This window comes from Microplitis mediator, chromosome 1, assembly GCF_029852145.1.
Source record: "Microplitis mediator isolate UGA2020A chromosome 1, iyMicMedi2.1, whole genome shotgun sequence".
Taxonomy (NCBI): Eukaryota; Metazoa; Arthropoda; class Insecta; order Hymenoptera; family Braconidae; genus Microplitis; species Microplitis mediator.
In genome coordinates, this window is record NC_079969.1 from 4,947,579 (window position 1) to 4,967,649 (window position 20,071).

At 30.3% G+C, this 20,071-nt stretch overlaps 3 protein-coding genes across 3 annotated transcripts; all 3 read right to left on the reverse strand.

The window, feature by feature from the left end:
- Positions 1-3,041: 3,041 nt before the first annotated feature.
- On the reverse strand, positions 3,042-5,894 carry LOC130668068 (uncharacterized). Its single transcript, XM_057470102.1, has 3 exons — positions 5,625-5,894; positions 5,003-5,507; positions 3,042-4,934 (listed from the first exon to the last, which is right to left on the reverse strand). Exons 1-3 carry the CDS (start codon positions 5,733-5,735, stop codon positions 3,787-3,789), a joined length of 1,764 nt encoding a protein of 587 aa, XP_057326085.1. The 5' UTR covers positions 5,736-5,894; the 3' UTR covers positions 3,042-3,786.
- A 5,422-nt stretch (positions 5,895-11,316) lies between these two features.
- LOC130670755 (uncharacterized) lies at positions 11,317-14,153 on the reverse strand. Its single transcript, XM_057474246.1, has 3 exons — positions 13,783-14,153; positions 13,158-13,662; positions 11,317-13,080 (listed from the first exon to the last, which is right to left on the reverse strand). Exons 1-3 carry the CDS (start codon positions 13,900-13,902, stop codon positions 11,933-11,935), a joined length of 1,773 nt encoding a protein of 590 aa, XP_057330229.1. The 5' UTR covers positions 13,903-14,153; the 3' UTR covers positions 11,317-11,932.
- Positions 14,154-17,556: 3,403 nt separating this feature from the next.
- Positions 17,557-20,071, reverse strand: LOC130666666 (uncharacterized). Its single transcript, XM_057467859.1, has 3 exons — positions 19,797-20,071; positions 19,175-19,679; positions 17,557-19,103 (listed from the first exon to the last, which is right to left on the reverse strand). Exons 1-3 carry the CDS (start codon positions 19,911-19,913, stop codon positions 17,953-17,955), a joined length of 1,773 nt encoding a protein of 590 aa, XP_057323842.1. The 5' UTR covers positions 19,914-20,071; the 3' UTR covers positions 17,557-17,952.

A 20,071-nucleotide genomic window follows, 5' to 3' on the forward strand; every position in this document is an offset into this window, starting at 1 on the left:
AATATGCGATTACGTGGTAAAATATAAAGAGTGTGCGCACATTGTTCGATCAATTCCGTTGACCATTTCTGCTTTATTTTGTGACACCGCCATTTCTTCTTTTATACAATTGTAGACTGCAAGTTCTATAATTACTTCGAATGATATTGTTATATGAAAAAAAACAAGTTTTGCAAACCGTATATCTGAAATGCTACGCATTGGTTTATCTAATTGATCGTAAGTGTGTCGGAATAAAATCCTTCCATTAATGCTTACAGGACCCAAAAATTTAAAATATATGCTAGTTAATTTTTTTAATAAGTTATACAGTTTTCGTTATTAAAGGATCAATAATATTCGAATTAATTTCTCAGCTTCTAGGTCACGCTCATATGCAAAAAGTAGTAATGGCCATGCGTTGAGCTAAAAGCTAAAACATGTAACGATACTGATCTTTTTTTCTGTATAAATGTTGAATAAAATTAGCCATCGAGAGTATAATTCAAAAGATAATCAATAAATTAAAAGAAAATTGAGATCGGAAAGATTTAGTCGCCAAGACATAGAGTTCACATCAATTTTAGGACTGAGTAGATCTATCTCAATTAACTTTTTATTTAATGATCATTCGTTGAATTATACTTTCGATGACTAATTTTATTTAATATTTGTACAGAAAAAAAAATCAATGTCGTTACATGTTTTAGCTTTTAGCTCGACGCATTGCCATTTCTTCCTTTTGCATATGACCGTGACCTAGAAGCTAGAAAATTGATTCGAATAATATTGATCCCTTTATAACGGTAACTTTGTACAATTTATATTACAATAGAATAATTACAATAATATTGCAAGTAAAGTTTTATGTGTACCTTGATACGGGAAATTAATGGTGCAACATTGACGGTCACTTGTATTCAATTTGGAAGTAAAATTTAGCTTATTCGAATCGAATTCTTTCTCATAACACTTTCTGTCAAATTGAAATTAACTTTTGCATAGCAAATTCAAGTCAACTTCCATTTCTGTTGCGGCTGTAGATTCACGTCAACTTGAAGCTCATGTTGTGTTCTTATTTCAGTCAGAACTTGAAACAGCAGAATATAACATAAACTTGACGTTAATCTGACCGAAAATTCTGAGCATCAAGTTTTTGAATATAAAGGCTGGCCATTAGCGCTGACAGCCAAGCTGGCGACAACTTACTGCCGCAACTTATCGCTTAAACACAATAATTAGTATTCGCATAAGCTGACGAATACTAGACGCCAACTCTCTAAGAAAATTAATGTCAAAAATTAGCATCCATTAGTTGACGTAAAGTTGCCTTTAATTTTCTCAGAAAATTGGCAGTATATTGCTGCAGTAGATGGTCATCTTTTTTGGGAAAGTTGGCATTAACTTATAATCAACAGTTAAAAAGACAGAAAACGTCATCATCTCGATTACAACAAATTGACACCAACTCTCTGACCGAAGATTCCTAATATTAGGGTAGATATACCTTTTTAGTATTCGCTGATAGCAAGACTTTCTGGTCAATAAGTTGGTGTCAATCAGTTGCAATAAATTTGACGACAACTGTAGACTTTGTAACTGTTGACTACAAGTTGTTACCAGGAAGTTGACATTAATCTACTGCTGTAGACAGTCGCGAATTTCCTGGGTAAAATTGAAGGCAACTTTACGTCAACTAATAGCTGCTAACTTGTACAACAAATGTCCCCGAAAATTGACGTTAATCTACTGCAGTAACCTGCTGCGAATTTTCTAAGAAAAATTAAAGGCAACTTTACGCTAAATAATGGCTGCTAACTTTTGCAAAAAATTATCAGAAAATTGACGTCAATCGACTGTGCCAACCTGTCACCAATTTTCGGTGAAAAGTTTTCAAGACAACTCTACGTCAACTAACAGATGCTAACTGTTGCCACCAACTTTTTACAATAGTCGTATGAACTGCTATCTGTAAATTACGATTACTATTATATTTCACTAAGTCCGAAGTATAGTAACGTTTATGTTTACGTATTTATTTTACAGTAAATTTTCAATATTATTTATTCAAATATTTTTAATACGAATTGACAATGACTTAAATAATTCAAATATGTGTAATCCCTGTTTAAAAATATTGATTGAAAAGAATTAAAAGTGATGAAATTCGAATTCTTTTCAATAATTTCAATTGATTTCAATTTTTCTGTTTGTATATATAGATATACAGTTTGCATGGAGTGACCGCTTCTCAATCCTTTTCAATCAATATTTTTAATCAGGGATAAATCTTTTCTAATGGATGATTTTCAAAATCATTAAGAATTATACTAAAAATAAAATGATTAATTTTAAAGGTTACCAAAGAAAAACAACATGATATAAAATAAACAATTTTTAAATTATAGATTTATATTTAAAAGGATAGTGAGTGCTAGTCTAAGATAAACTAAAAAATTATTATCAATAACAAGAAACTTTCAATTTCTTTATAAAGACAATAAAATATTTATTTACAAATATTCATATTTATATAATAAGACACTAAATAGTGAAAACATAACATTAATAACTATAAAAGAACCTTCCAATGTTTTATTTTTTGGTACAGATGAATTTGCATTGGAAAGTTTTCGATAACTTGAAAGTTATTAGTAAGTTGACTAAATATAGTTATGAAATATAATACGATCAATAGTGTAATATGTTCGTACTTTTGTTTTAACGCATTTCCATTTCTTCTTTCATGTGACTGTGACCTAGACTCTTTATTATAACATTCAGAGGTATCGATCAGCGGAAAAAACCTCATATTTATACAATAATAGAAAAAATGTTTATAAACATAACCATCACACATGAACAGATATGATCATATCGAAGCATTATTTCCCGGGTACACAAAAAATTAAATGCTACAAAAATTTATAACAGTAACATTTACGACATAAGGTTAGAAAAGTAATTGAAAAAACATTTTTTAATTATTTGTTATTTTTATTAATTAATCACATTATTTTTAATTTTTTTGAATTACAAATTCATAAATATCAAGTCCTCATTAAACGTTAGACAATACTTTTAAACTAAAATTAATTACTTAAATCAAAAAATTACATGGAAAGATAATGAAAACTTACACAATTTAATCATACGGTGCCTCACTAAAATATTCATTTTTTTTTTTTTATTTGTGTAAAATATAATTGAATCTTATTAGTAAAATCAAAAATTCAGTCAAATTGATAACACATTCAAACGTGATTTGAAAACCTGCTTAAAAACTCCGATAGAATCTGATTGAAACGCTGTAGGATGAAATCAGTCAATCGGAATGCACTTGGAACGGTTCCGAATAATTGATCGAATTTCAATGGGAAAAATATCTTGTTCCAATTAAAATTTATTCAATTAGATTTAATCGGACTCATTTAGAAAGTCGCTATTCTTATTCGATTGAATCAAATTCAATCGACGTTTCCAGTCAGGGAAACTGAAAAAAATATATACACATTATTATGTAATTATAAATATAGTGGTTATAAAATAATATTTTCATTTTAAAATTCTTGTCATATATGTTATGATTACTTGCATGATTATAATTGTAAAAATCACATCTGATGGTGAAGTTGTTGCTTTAATACTCACTAAATATAACAGGTGACTGTTATGATAAATACCTTAATTTAAATAAGAAACATGGTAATTGGTTGAATAGAGGAAATCTACACAATCGAATTTATTGAGTCAAGCGCATGTTTTTGTTAATAGGCATATTTTGTCGATATTATCGAATTTTGATTTCTATCGTCTCTGACGGCGATAATATGCAAAAATATGTTCAATACCAAATATGATGACTGCCAAAAGCTGAAAAAATGCCATAAATATATATAAATTTGTCAAATCTTCAGCGCCAATTATTTGATAATCGAAAATTTTTTCTCTTCTTCTCTCAATTTTTATTTTGGCCCATGCATTTCGTATTGGTATTGTCTGATCTCTTTTTGCGATACCTAAGTCTCTAAAGTATAATAATCCCTCATAAAATCGTTTTCCCAACATCCAATATTTACAAGTTTGTAAGAAATACCTATTTTTAAACACAAACTTTTTAGATATGTAAAAATTTTTGTTCATAGCTTCATATAAGATCAGGCTATAATCAAATATACACGCAACTCCATTATCTTCGGAAACTAGTTCTAAACATTGATCTTCGGTAAATGAGGATGGCTTGGGATGTAAATACTCCTTTTCCTCGACAGTTTTCCATAATCCTTTTTGTAATATACTATAATTTATCGCTTCAATATAATAGACGTGGTACTTTTGATCATACAAGTCCTGAAGAGTCTCCACGTTCTGAGATGGCGGACGAGTTAATACGGCAAATATTTGTCCCTCAAGCGCTGGACCAAAAATAAAAACGAACAAAAAAGCAGTAAAGAAAGTTAATTTCATGGCGAGCCGATCAAGAGGTGCATCCATTCCCATACTCATCAACAGCTTCAAGACATCCAGAATAGCCAATCTGACTTGATACCCATTGTGCAATATAATCAGGACGGTAATTAGAAGAAGAATAATTATTATCCCTATAGCCCCATTAATGTCGAACACACTTTCAGTTTCATAAAATACTGGTCGAAAACTTCGCTTTTGTGTTACTATGACATAAAGTATTTCAAAAGTCACCGGCACTGTGGCTCCGAATCTAGCTGAATTATCGTCATATATTAATGTACTGATCTCATGGCTTTCCCTTAGTGAATGAGTAACTAAATATGGATCATTTGGGAAGACAGTCACTTGTGGAGTAATGTTTAAAAATGAAAACAGAAACGGGAAGTAAGACGGCATTCTTAAATCTCTCATTTTAGCAACTTTAACAGGATAACCATCGAGAACTTCAGTTTTATCGAAAGTGAGACTCTCACACATATTATGATCTGCATGAAAGGAATTCATGTTGTATTAATCGGAAAATAATAATAATAATGATAAAAAAAGTATTTACCATTCGTAAACGATTGTTTGTAGAAGGTCACTGGGCGACCACGTTGAAAAAACCCACTAACATTCATGGCAATCCAAGGATCGGGAGCTCGTTTGGTGAAAGCATTGTAAGTATAGAGAGTGGTTTCACCACCGGTATTAGAGCACAGCACAACACATGAAAACAGAGTGAACTGACCTAGTACTACCAAAAATATAATAAAATCCTTTTCACATGATTCTACCGATTCGACTATCACGAAAAACGTTGATTGAATACTCCAGAAGGGTGCAAATTTCAACTTGTTGAAAATAGCAAACAATTTCCTATGACTTGACACTGATAAAATATACATTGGGTGGGTTGGAAAGTACGGCGGAATGTTTTTTAATACGAATTCAGCGTTGATGATAATGACTGGAGCCTTTGTTGTGTCGGACAAATTTTTGTGCAATGTCTCTGCCAAGTTTTCAGTGATGGCTATTGGATTTGATGTATTTGCATAGCAAAGTTTAAAAAGTTGAGCCTGTTAGAAAACAAACAAAAGTATTGTCATCATTATTACTACCCATAATAAACTGTATAAATAAAACAGTTCATAACGGTGATGATGGAATTATCAAAAATATAAAAATTTACTTACCACATGTACTTGTGTGATTGGAGTATCTGTTACTGGTAAGTTTTCGAATTCATAACAAGAAGCACTTGCGAACCATACACTCAAAATAATATTTCCTATTGATTTCATCATCGTGAATAAATTTATAAAACTTTTGTAACAATAAAATTTATTTTTAAATTATAAAATTATTTGAATTTAGTGATAATATTTGAATGAAGAAAGTCGCCGATATTTGAAAGACAGATTTTTGATCACATCTATTGAAAAATTAACAGAGAGTTTTATTATAAATAGTGATGACTATATTAGATGGTTCTTTTTTATCAATAGTTTCTCGACGTCGGGATGGAATATATATATGGTCGGAAAGGTGAGTTGCGCAAATAAAATATTTGCATAGTTCCCTATTTTCAGGAAAGTATTATTCAAGTAGAAGGGACTAATGAGCGAAACTATTGGCTAATAAGCGGTTACGTGGTGAAATATAAAGAGCGTGCGCACATTGTTCGATCAATTTTGTTGACCATTTCCGCATTATTCTGTGGTATCGACGTTTCTTCTTTAATACAATTGTAGACTGCAAGTTTTATAATTGCAGGAAATGATATTGATTTATGAAAACAACTACCGTTCAAACCGTATATCTAATATTACTGCGTCATCCGAAAAATCCAATGTAATTTCCTTCAAAAATCCAGCATCGATTCGTACTTTCATATAATAAATCAGTTCAAAAATCCTACAAATCAGTGAATAATCACTGCGAATCGATCTTATAAAAATATTACTTGTTTAATCAGTGATATACTTGGAACAATTTGTGCAGTGAATATTCATTGATTGGGTTTTTCTTTACAGCATATCGTTCGAAGAGAAAAAGATACCAGCGATAGATATCATATTAGTTTCTTATTATCAAACAAATAAAACTCAATAATTTGAAAGTGAATTCAAATTAAAATACGTTACGATCGGGTACTTCTTCTTCGGGTGCTTCTGACTTTGGCCTTCGTGTTAAATAATTGCTGTAATTTCTATTGATTTCTACAGAAACAAATAATGCATTTTTAAACTCGGAAAGCATTATAAATATTTTTTTAAAGTCTCTAAATCTATCGAGGCCACTCGTTGACAAACATATTATCACTCATACAATACCTCCATCTGTTTCTTCATTATTATGTGCCTACAAATATTCTGAGGATAAGTAGGGGAGAGGTGCTGCAATCGTAACAAGGGAAAATTGTAACACTCAATAAAAATCTATTAAAAAAACTCAATATTTTTATTATTCTTTTTTTAACGTATTCAAAATAGTAAGTTATTGGTTAGATCAAAGTTTCAGTTATTAATTTTGTTCTGATATCAAAATATTGAGAATTGTTGAAAAAACGCGTGAAAACTTTTTTTTGTACGCTTCACAATTTTTTTAATAACAAATTTGTTTTCTAATGTTATGATATGATACTTGTATTGATACTTTAAGAGACATATCAAGAGTATTGAATAATCAAATTTCATATCATTTCACAATTTATAAAAAGTTTAATAATTTCTATTAACGATCCCAATAAATGTGATACTATAAGTTTAAATAATTGACTTTAAGAGTTAATAAAGTATAATAGTACGTATTAAGAATGAATAATAAAAGCAATTTGATGAAAAATGTCTATTTCGTTCCGTGTTATAATTACCCCTGCACTGTATTACAATTGCAACTCATGCGCGCCGCCATCTTGGTCCCTGACTTTAGTTAAATAAATTGATTTTTTAATCAGTTAATATTTACTTTTTACTAATTAACTAAGGCAGTCACATAAAAGATACTATCACCTACCGTTCTGACAGTTTTTTAAATTAACTATCTTAAAAAAAACCAAATGAACAATAACATTTATATCATAAGGTTAGAAAAGTAGTTGAAAAAATAATTTTCAAATATTTGTTATTTTTATTAATTAATCACAATATTTTTTATTTTTCTAAATTACAACCCTGATTAAAAAAAATGATTAAAAAGTATTTAAAATGATTCGTTTTTTAATCATTTTAAAAACTTTTTAATCCTCCAAATCATTTCTAATCCTGTCTCTTATGGACATTTAACGTGTGAAATCATTTTTAATCATTTTTTTTAATCAGGGAAATTGATAAATATTAAAAATCCTCATTAAACGGTAGACATTACTTATAAACTTAGATTTATTACTTAAATCCATTAATTACTTGGAAAGATGATCAAAACACACAATTTAATCATACGGTGCCTTACTAAAATATTCATTTTTTTTTTTTTTATTTTTGTAAAATATAATTGAATCTTATTAGTACAATCGAAAATTCAGTTAAATTGATAACACATTTAAACGTGATTTGAAAACCTGCTTAAAAACTCCGATAGAATCTGATAGAAACGCTGTCGGATGAAATCAGTCAATCGGAATGCACTTGGAACGGTTCCGCATAATTGATCGGATTTCAATCGGAAAAAAATCTTGTTTTATTTTCCAATTGAATCCGTGTGAAATTTATTCAATTAAATTTGATCGGATTCATTTGGAAAGTCACAATTCTTCTTCGATTAAATCAGATTCAATCAAAGTTTTTTTAGTTAGGGGAACTGGAAAAAATATATATACGTTATTGTGTAATTCTAACTATGGTGGTTAGAATTATATTTATTATTTTGAAATTCTCGTAATATGTGTTATGATTACTTGCATAATTATTATTGTAAAATGATGGCTAAATTCGACGGTCTTTTTTGAATGGATAGTTTCTTGACGGAGGGATATATAAATTGTCAAAATTGTGAGTTGCGCAAATAAAATATTTGCATAGTTCCCCATTTTCAGGAAAGTATTGTTCGAGTGGAAGGGACTACTGAGCGAAACTATTGGCTAATATGCGATTACGTGGTAAAATATAAAGAGTGTGCGCACATTGTTCGATCAATTCCGTTGACCATTTCTGCTTTATTTTGTGACACCGCCATTTCTTCTTTTATACAATTGTAGACTGCAAGTTCTATAATTACTTCGAATGATATTGTTATATGAAAAAAAACAAGTTTTGCAAACCGTATATCTGAAATGCTACGCATTGGTTTATCTAATTGATCGTAAGTGTGTCGGAATAAAATCCTTCCATTAATGCTTACAGGACCCAAAAATTTAAAATATATGCCAGTTAATTTTTTTAATAAGTTATACAGTTTTCGTTATTAAAGGATCAATAATATTCGAATTAATTTCTCAGCTTCTAGGTCACGCTCATATGCAAAAAGTAGTAATGGCCATGCGTTGAGCTAAAAGCTAAAACATGTAACGATACTGATCTTTTTTTCTGTATAAATGTTGAATAAAATTAGCCATCGAGAGTATAATTCAAAAGATAATCAATAAATTAAAAGAAAATTGAGATCGGAAAGATTTAGTCGCCAAGACATAGAGTTCACATCGATTTTAGGTCTGAGTAGATCTATCTCAATTAATTTTTTATTTAATGGTCATCCGTTGAATTATACTTTCGATGACTAATTTTATTTAATATTTGTACAGAAAAAAAAATCAATGTCGTTACATGTTTTAGCTTTTAGCTCGACGCATTGCCATTTCTTCTTTTTGCATATGAGCGTGACCTAGAAGCTAAAAAATAGATTCGAATAATATTGATCCCTTTATAACGGTCACTTTGTACAATTTATATTACAATAGAATAATTACAACAATTTTGCAAATAAAGTTTTATGTGTACCTTGATACGGGAACTTAATGGTGCAACATTGACGGTAACTTGTATTCAATTTGGAAGTAAAATTTAGCTTATTCAAATCGAATTCTTTCTCATAACTTTCTGTCAAATTGAAATTAACTTTTGCTTCGCAAATTCAAGTCAACTTCCAATTCTGTTGCGGCTGTAGATTCACGTCAACTTGAAGCTCATGTTGTGTTCTTATTTCAGTCAGAACTTGAAACAGCAGAATATAACATAAACTTGACGTTAATCAGACCGAAAATTCTGAGCATCACGTTTTTGAATATCAAGGCTGGCCATTAGCGCTGACAGCCAAGCTGACGACAACTTAATGCCGCAACTTATCGCTTAAACACAATAATTAGTATTCGCATAAGCTGACGAAAACGAGACGCCAACTCTCTAAGAAAATTAATGTCAAAAATTAGCATCCATTAGTTGACGTAAAGTTGCCTTTAATTTTCTCAGAAAATTGGCAGTATATTGCTGCAGTAGATGGTCATCTTTTTTGGGAAAGTTAGCATTAACTTATAATCAACAGTTGAAACGACAGAAAATGTCATCATCTTGATTACAACTAATTGACACCAACTCTTTGACCAAAGAGTCTTGATATTAGGGTGGATATACCTTTTTAGTATTCCCTGATAGCAAGACGTTCTGGTCAATAAGTTGTTGTCAATTAGTTGCAATAAATTTGACGACAACTGTAGACTTTGTAACTGTTGACTACAAGTTGTTGCCAACTTTCTCTGCTGCTATTTTGTACAGCAAATGTCCCCGAAAAATGACGTTAATTTACTGCAGTAACCTGTTGCGAATTTTCTAAGATAAATTAAAGGCAACTTTACGCTAAATAATGGCTGCTAACTTGTACCACAAAATTCTCCGAAAATTGACGTCAATCTACTGCGCCAACCTGTCACCAATTTTCTGTGAAAAATTTTCAAGACACCTCTGCGTCAACTAACAGATGCTAACTCTTGCCACCAACTTTTAACCACAGTCGTATAAACTGCTATCTGTAAATTACGATTAATATTATATTTCACCAAGTCCGAATTAGAGTAACGTTTATGTTTGCATTTTTATTTTACAATATATTTTAAATATTATTTATTCAAATATTTTTAATACGAATTGATAATGACTTTAATGATTCAAATCGGTGTAATAAATCTTCTCTCAAAGATGATTCTTAAAATCATTAAAAATTGTACTAAAAATAAAATGATTAATTTTGAAGGTTTCAAAAAAATACCACATGATATAAAATAAACAATTTTTATATTACAGATTTACATTTAATATAATAGTGAGTGCTAGTCTAAGATGAACTAAAAAATTATTATCAATTACAAGAAACTTTCAATTTCTTCATAAAGACAATAAAATATTTATTTACAAATATTCATATTTATATAATAAGACACCAAATAGTGAAAACATAACATTAATAACTAAAAAAGAACCTTCTAATGTTTTATTTTTTGGTACAGATGAATTTGCATTGGAAAGTTTTCGAAAACTTGAAAGTTATTAGTAAGTTGACTAAATATAGTTATGAAATATAATACGATCAATAGCGAAACATGTTTGTACTTTTGTTTTAACGCATTTCCATTTCTTCTTTCATGTGACTGTGACCTAGACTCTTTATTATAACATTCAAAGGTATCGATCAGCAGAAAAAAAAAACCTCATTTTTACAATGGTAGAAAAAATGTTTATAAACATGACCATCATACATGAACAGATACGTTCATATCTAAGCATTTTCTCCCGGGTACACAAAAAATTACATGCTGCATAAATTCAGAACAATAACATTTATATCATAACTTTAGAAAAGTAATTGCAAAAATAATTTTTAATTATTTTTTATTTTTATTAATTAATCACAATATTTTTTATTTTTTTAAATACAAATTGACAAACATTAAACGTGCTCATTAAATGTTGACATTACTTATAAACTAAGATTTATTACTTAAATCAATAAATTACTTGGAAAGATGATCAGAACTTACACAATTTAATCATACGGTGCCTCACTAAAATATACATTTTTTTTTTTATTTATGTAAAATATAATTGAATCTTATTAGTAAAATCGGAAATTCAGTTAAATTGATAACACATTCAAACGTGATTTGAAACTCTGCTTAAAAACTCAAATAGAATCTGATTAAAACACCGTCGGATGAAAGCAGTCAATCGGAATGCACTTGGAACAAATAATCGATCGAATTTCAATCGGAAAAAAATCTTGTTCCGATCAAAATTTATTCAACTAGATTTAATAGAATTATATTTATTATTTTGAAATTTTCGTAATATATGTTATGATTACTTGCATAATTATTATAGTAAAAATCACATCTAATAGTGAAGCTTTTGCTTTAATACTCACTAAATATAACAGTCGACTGTTAATAAATAACTTAATTTAAATAAAAAACATGAAATTTAGTTGAATAGAGGAAATCTACACAATCAAATTTAGTGAGTCAAGCGCATGTTTTTGTTAATAGGCATATTTTGTCGATGATATCGAATTTTTATTTCTATCGTCTTTGACGGCGATAATATGCAAAAATATGTTCAATACCAAATATGATGACTGCTAAAAGCTGAAAAAATGCCATGAATAAATATAAATTTGTCAAATCTTCAGCGTCAATTATCTGATGATCTAACATCTTTTCTTTTCTTTTTTTAATTTTCATTTCGGTTGATGCAATCCGTGCGTACATTGACTCGTCAGCTTGTGTGAGACCGAATTCTTTAAACTTTAAAAATCTCTGATTAAATCGTTTGCCTAGGGCCCAATTTAATCGAGAATGATAGAAATAATTCTTTTTAAACACAAATCTTTTGGATACGTGATAATAAAATTTCCTACTCCAATCTAACGTGATTGCATTATCATAAACACACGCAACTTCAGGATCACGCATCATTAGTTTCACACATTTTATTAAAGGAAAAGGGTGTGGACGGGGATGTAAATATTTAATTTCCTCTTCAGTTTTCCATAATTCTTCTTCTAATACACTAGCATGGATTGCTTCAACATAATGTACGTGGTACTTTTGATCATACAAGTCCCTAAGAGACTCCACGTTCTGAGATGGCGGACGAGTCAGTGTGGCGAATATTTGTCCCTCAAGTGCTGGACCAAATATAAAAACGAACAAAAAAGCAGTGAAGAAAGTTAATTTCATAGCGAGTCGATCAAGAGGTGCATCCATTCCCATACTCATCAACAGCTTCAAGACATCCAGAATAGCCAATCTGACTTGATACCCATTGTGCAATATAATCAGGACGGTAATTAGAAGAAGAATAATTATTATCCCTATAGCGCCATTAATATCGAACACACTTTCAATTTCATAAAATGCTGGTTGAAAACTTCGCTTTTGTGTTACTATGACATAAGAAACTTCGAAAATCACGGGCACTAAGTCTCCAAGTTGAGTTACATAATCAGCAAACGAATCTACACAAATGTCTTGTTTACCATATATTATTGATAAAGCGACTAAAAAAATATCATCGTAGTCAGTCATTTGCGGAGTCATGTTCAAAGAAGTAAATGTTTCATTAAAGTAAAAACTGGTTCTTTCGAATTTCACCCTGGCCATTCTAACAGGATAACCATCAAGAAGTGTAGTTTTATCAAAAGTGAGATTTGCACATATGTTATGATCTGAAAAAAAAAAAAAAAATTCATGTTGTATTGATTATAAAATGAATAATTATATAAATGATGGCTAAGGTATTCACCGTTAGTGAAAGATTGCTTGTAGAAGGTCACTGGTCGACGGTTGTGGTCAAACCAATTTTTCTCAATTTCAATCCAAGGATCGGGCGCTCGTTTCGTGAAAGGATTGTAAGTATAGAGAGTAGTTTCCGTGCTGGTACTGGAGCACACCACGACACATGATAACAGCTCAAACTCCCATAGTAGTCCCAAAACTCCAATAGAATCCTTTTCACATGATTTTACAGATTCAACTATCACGAAAAACGCTGATTGAATACTCCAGAAGGGTGAACTTATCAGCTTGCTCAAAAGAGCATCTAATTCCATTTGACTCGTCATTGATAAAATATACATTGGATAGGTTGGATAGTACAGTTGAATGTCTTTTGATATGAATTCATCGTTGATGATAATGACAGGTGCCTTTATTGTATCGGCCAAATTTTTGTGCAATGTCTTTGCCAAGTTTTTAGTGATGGCTATAGGATTTGATGTATTTGCATAACAAAGTTGAAAAAGTTGAGCCTGTTTGAAAACAAACAAAAGTTTTGTCATTATTATTATTACCCATGAAAAAAAAAACTGTAGAAAAAAAAATTCATAATGGTATTGATGGAATTATCTAAAATATAGTAATTTACTTACCACATTTATGTGTGTGATTGGAGTATCTGCTACTGATGAATCGAAGTTTTCGAATTCATAACAAGAAACACTTGCGAACCATACACTTAAAACAATATTTCTTATTGATATCATCATCATGAATAAATTTATAAAACTTATGTGACAAAAAATATATTTTGAAATAACTAAACTATTTGAATTTAGTGATAATATTTGAATGAAGAAAGTTGCCGATATCTGAAAGACAGACTTCTGATCACATTCATCGAAAAATTAACGGAGCGTAATTAAACAGTGATGGCTTTATTCGACGGTCTTTTTTGAATGGATAGTTTCTTGACGGTGGGATGGTTTATATAAATAGTCGGAATTGTGAGTTGCGCAAATAAAATATTTGCACAGTTCCCCATTTTCAGGAAAGTATTGTTCGAGTGGAAGGGACTAATGAGCGAAACTAATGGCTAATATGCGATTATGTGGTAAAATATAAAGAGCGTGCGCACATTGTTCGATCAATTCCGTTGACCATTTCGGCTTTATTTTGTGACACCGCCATTTCTTCTTTTATACAATTGTAGACTGCAAGTTCTATAATTACTTCGAATGATATTGTTATATGAAAAAAAAAGTTTTGCAAACCGTATATCTGAAATGCTACGCATTGGTTTATCGAATTGATCGTAAGTTTATCGGAATAAAATCCTTCCATTAATGCTTACAGGACCCAAAAATTTAAAGTATATGAGAGTTAATTTTTTTAATAAGTTATACAGTTTTCGTTATTAAGGGATCAATAATATTCGAATTAATTTCTCAGCTTCTAGGCCACGCTCATATGCAAAAAGTAGTAATGGCCATGCGTTGAGCTAAAAGCTAAAACATGTAACGATACTAATCATTTTTTCTGTATAAATGTTGAATAAAATTAGCCATCGAGAGTATAATTCAAAAGATAATCAATACATTAAAAGAAAATTGAGATCGGAAAGATTTAGTCGACAAGACATAGAGTTGACATCAATTTTAGGACAGAGTAAATCTTTCTCATTTAACTTTTAATTTAATGGTCATCCGTTGAATTATACTTTCGATGACTAATTTTATTTAATATTTGTACAGAAAAAAAAATCAATGTCGTTACATGTTTTAGCTTTTAGCTCGACGCAGTGCTATTTCTTCTTTTTGCATATGACCGTAACCTAGAGGCTAGAAAATAGATTCGAATAATATTGATCCCTTTATAACGGTAACTTTGTACAATTTATATTACAATAGAATAATAAAAATAATATTGCAAATAAATTTTTATGTGTACCCTGATACGGGAATTAATGGTGCAACATTGACGGTCACTTGTATTCAATTTGGAAGTAAAATTTAGCTTATTCGAATCGAATTCTTTCTCATAACTTTCTGTCAAATTGAAATTAACTTTTGCTTCGCAAATTCAAGTCAACTTCCATTTCTGTTGCGGCTGTAGATTCACGTCAACTTGAAGCTCATGTTGTGTTCTTATTTCAGTCAGAACTTGAAACAGCAGAATATAACATAAACTTGACGTTAATCTGACCGAAAATTCTGAGCATCAATTTTTTGAATATCAAGGCTGGCCATTAGCGCTGACAGCCAAGCTGGCGACAACTTACTGCCGCAACTTATAGCTTAAACATAAAAATTGGTATTCGCATAAGCTAACGAAAACTAGACCCCAACTCTCTGAGAAAATTAATGTCAAAAATTAGCATCCATTAGATGACGTAAATTGCCTTTAATTTTCTCAGAAAATTGGCAGTATATTGCTGCAGTAGATGGTCATCTTTTTTGGGAAAGTTGGCATCAACTTTTAATCAACATTTAAAAAGACAGGAATCGTCATCATCTTGATTACAACTAATTGACACCAACTCTCTGACCAAAAAGTCTTGATATTTGAGAAGATATACCTTTTTAGTATTACCTGATAGCAAGACTTTATGGTCAATAAGTTAGTTTCAATTAGTTGTAATAAATTTGACGACAACTGTAGACTTTGTAACTGTTGACTACAAATTGTTACCAACTTTCTCAGGAAGTTGACATTAATCTACTGCGGTAAACAGTCGCAAATTCTCTGGGTAAAATTCAAGGCAACTTTACGTCAACGAATAGCTGCTAACTTGTACAGCAAATGTCCCCTAAAATTGACGTTAATCTACTGCAGTAACCTGTTGCGAATTTCCTAAGACAAATTAAAGGCAACTTTACGCCAAATAATGGCTACTAACTTGTACAACAAAATTTTCAGAAAACTGACGTCAATTTACTGCGCCAACCTGTCACCAATTTTCTGTTAAAAATTTTCAAGACAACTCTGCGTCAACTAACAGATGCTAACTGTTGCCACCAACTTTTAACCACAGTCGTATAAACTTCTACCTGTAAATTACGATTATTATTATATTTTACCAAGTCCGAATTATAGTAACGTTTATGTTTACATATTTATTTTACTATAAATTTTAAATATTATTTATTCAAATATTTTTAATACGAATTGACAATGACTTAAATGATTCAAATCTGTGTAATAAATCTTCTCTAATGGATGATTTTTAAAATCATTAAGAATCATACTAAAAATAAAATGATTAATTTTAAAGGTTACAAAAAAAAAAACAACATGGTATAAAATGAACAATTTTTTAATTATAGATTCATATTTAAAATGATAGTGAGTGCTAGTCTAAGATATGAACTAAAGAAATTATTATCAATAACAAGAAACATTAAATTTCTTCATAAAGACCATAAAAGATTTATTTACAAATATTCATATTTATAAATATGACACCAATATAATAAGACACCAAATAGTGAAAACATAACATTAATAACTAAAAAAGAACTTTCCAATGTTTTCTTTTTTGGTACAGATGAATTTGCATTGGAAAGTCTTCGAAAACTTGAAAGTTATTAGTAAGTTGAATAAATATAGTTATGAAATATAATACGATCAATAGTGTTACATGTTTGTACTTTTGTTTCAACGCATTTTCATTTCTTCTTTCATGTGACTGTGACCTTGACCCTTTAGTATAACAATCAGAAGTATCGATCAGCGGAAAAAAAACCTCAGATTTTTACAATGATGGAAAAAATGTTTATAAACATGAACATCATACATGAACAGATATGATCATATCTAATCATTTTTTCCCGGGTACACAAAAAATTAAATGCTGCAAAAATTGATAACAATAACATTTATATCATAAGGTTAGATAAGTAATTGCAAAAATAATTTTTAATTATTTGTTATTTTTATTAATTAATCACATTATTTTTAATTTTTTTGAATTACAAATTGATATACATTAAAAGTCCTCATTAAACGTTAGACATTACTTATAAACTATGATTCATGACTTAAATCAAAAAATTACTTGGAAAGATGATGAAAACTTGCACAATTTAATCACACGGTGCCTCACTAAAATTTCCATTTTGTTTTTTTTTTTGTTTTTTGTAAAATATAATTGAATCTTATTAGTAAAATCGAAAATTCAGTTAAATTGATAACACATTTAAAGGTGATTTGAAACCCTGTTAAAAACTCAGATAGAATCTGATTGAAATTTATTTAATTAGATTTAACCGGACTCATTTGGAAAGTCGCAATTCTTCTTCATCAGAATCAGATTCAATAGAAGTTTTTAGTCAGGGAAACTGAAAAAAAAAATATATATATATGTATTATCATCTAATTATAACTATGGTAGTTAGAATTATATCTATTATTTTGAAATTCTCGTAATATATCCCTTGCAAATTTGAATCACGGTGGAAACACCGTAGAAGTGTAAACACCGTGGATCCACCGTGGTTACACGGTGGGTTTGTTTCATTTCACCACCGGGTATACACAGTGGTAAAATAGAACAAACCCGCCGTGTTTCCACCATGATTCAAATCTGCGAGGGATGTTATGATTACTTGCGTAACTATTATTGTAAAAATCACATCTAATGAAGACGCTTTTGCCCAAATACTCACAAAATATGATAGTCGACTGTTAATAAATAACTTAATTTAAATAAAAAACATGAGAATTGGTTGAATGGAGGAAATCTACACAATCAAATTTATTGACTCAAGCGCATCTGTTTTTGTTAATAGGCATATTTTGTCAATGTTATTGAATTTTGATTTCTATCGTCTCTGACGGCGATAATATGCGAAAATATGTTCAATACCAAAGATGATGACTGCCAAAAGCTGAAAAAATGCCATGAATAGATATAAATTTGTCAAATCTTCAGCGTCAATTATGTCATGATTTAACATTCTTTCTTTTCTTTTTTCTTTTTTCATTTTGTTTGATGCAATCCGTACGTACGTTGGTGCGTCAAATTGTGTGAGACCTAATTCTTGGAATTTTAATAATCTCTGATAAAATCGTTTGCCCAGGGCCCAATTTAATCGATTATGATAGAAAAAATTCGTTTTAAACACAAATCTTTTGGACGCGTGAAAATGAAATTCCTTAGTCCAAAATAACATGGCAAAATCTGGTATAACACACGCAACTTCAGGATCGCGCATCATTAGTATCAAACATCTTTTTACGGGAAAAGGTCTTAGACGGGGATGTAAATATTTCATTTCCTCTTCAGTTTTCCATAATTCCTCTTCTAATACACGATTATGGACCGATTGAAGATAATATACGTGGTACTTTTGATCATACAAGTCCTTAAGAGACTCCACGTTCTGAGATGGCGGACGAGTCAGTGAGGCGAATATTTGTCCCTCAAGCGCTGGACCAAATATAAAAACGAACAAAAAAGCAGTGAAGAAGGTTAATTTCATGGTGAGCCGATCAAGAGGTGCATCCATTCCCATACTCATCAACAGCTTCAAGACATCCAGAATAGCCAATCTGACTTGATACCCATTGTGCAATATAATCAGGACGGTAATTAGAAGAAGAATAATTACTATCCCTATAGCCCCATTAATATCGAACACACTTTCAGTTTCATAAAATGCTGGTTGAAAACTTCGCTTTTGTGTTACTATGACATAAGAATTTTCGAAAATCACGGGCACTGCGTCTCCAAATTGAGCTGCATAATCAGCATACAAATCTCCACTAATGTCTTGTTCACTATTTATTATTGATAAAGCGAGTAAAACAGAATCTCCTTCGAAGGCAGTCATTTGCGGAGTTGTATTCAAAGAAGCAAATGTCTGAGTCAAGTAAAACTTTGTATCTTTCGGTATCACCTCGGCCATTTTAACAGGATAACCATCAAGAAGGTTAATTTTATCAAAAGTTAGATTCGCACATATGTTATGATCTGAATAAAAAAAAACATGGTGTATTAATTATAAAATGAATAATAATATATTTGATGGCTGAGGTATTTACCGTTAGTGAAAGATTGCTTGTAGAAGGTCACTGGTCGTTGATGGTGGTCAAACCAATTTTTCTTAATTTCAATCCAAGGATCGGGAGCTCGTTTCGTGAAAGGATTGTAAGTATAGAGAGTAGTTTCAGTGCCGGTGCAGGAGCACACCACGACACATGATAACAGTTCATACCACCACAGTAATCCCAAAACTCCAATAGAAGCGTTTTCACATGATTTTATAGGTTCGATGATCACGAAAAACGCTGATTGAATACTCCAGAAGGGTGAACTCATGAGCTTGCTCAATAGAGCACCCAGTTCCATTTGAGTCGACACTGATAAAATATACATTGGATAGGTTGGATAGTACAGTTGAATGTCTTTTGATATAAATTCATCGTTTATGACAATAACAGGTGCCTTTATCGTATCGGCCAAATTTTTGTGCAAACTCGTTGCCAAGTTTTTAGTGATGACTATAGGATTTGATGTATTTGCATAACAAAGTTCAAAAAGTTGAGCCTGTTAGAAAACAAACAAAAGATTTCTCATTATTATTATTACATATAAAAAAACTGTGGAAAAAAAAAATTCATAACGGTCATGATGGAATTATTAAAGATATAAAAATGTAGTTACCATATTGATGTGTGTGATTGGAGTATCTGTTACTGGTAAATTGAAGTTTTCGAATTTATAACAAGAAACACTTGCAAACCATACACTCAAAATAATATTTTTTATTGATATCATCATGAATAAATTTATAAAACTTTTGTAACAAAAAATAGATTTTGAAATAACTAAACTATTTGATTTTAGTGATAATATTTGAATGAAGAAAGTTGCCGATATTTGAAAGACAGACTTCTGATCACATTTATCGAAAAATTAACAGAGAGTAATTTTATTAA

Excerpts from the sequence above, each read along its gene's own strand:
- LOC130670755 (XM_057474246.1), bottom strand. The coding sequence starts at position 13,902 with ATGATGATGATATCAATAAGAAATATTGTTTTAAGTGTATGGTTCGCA. Across the intron at positions 13,663-13,782 it reads CAATCACACACATAAATGTG|GCTCAACTTTTTCAACTTTG; the intron begins GTAAGTAAATTA and ends GTTTTCAAACAG. Across the intron at positions 13,081-13,157 it reads CAAGCAATCTTTCACTAACG|ATCATAACATATGTGCAAAT; the intron begins GTGAATACCTTA and ends TTTTTTTTTCAG.
- LOC130668068 (XM_057470102.1), bottom strand. The coding sequence starts at position 5,735 with ATGATGAAATCAATAGGAAATATTATTTTGAGTGTATGGTTCGCAAGT. Across the intron at positions 5,508-5,624 it reads CAATCACACAAGTACATGTG|GCTCAACTTTTTAAACTTTG; the intron begins GTAAGTAAATTT and ends GTTTTCTAACAG. Across the intron at positions 4,935-5,002 it reads CAAACAATCGTTTACGAATG|ATCATAATATGTGTGAGAGT; the intron begins GTAAATACTTTT and ends CCTTTCATGCAG.
- LOC130666666 (XM_057467859.1), bottom strand. The coding sequence starts at position 19,913 with ATGATGATATCAATAAAAAATATTATTTTGAGTGTATGGTTTGCAAGT. Across the intron at positions 19,680-19,796 it reads CAATCACACACATCAATATG|GCTCAACTTTTTGAACTTTG; the intron begins GTAACTACATTT and ends GTTTTCTAACAG. Across the intron at positions 19,104-19,174 it reads CAAGCAATCTTTCACTAACG|ATCATAACATATGTGCGAAT; the intron begins GTAAATACCTCA and ends TTTTTTATTCAG.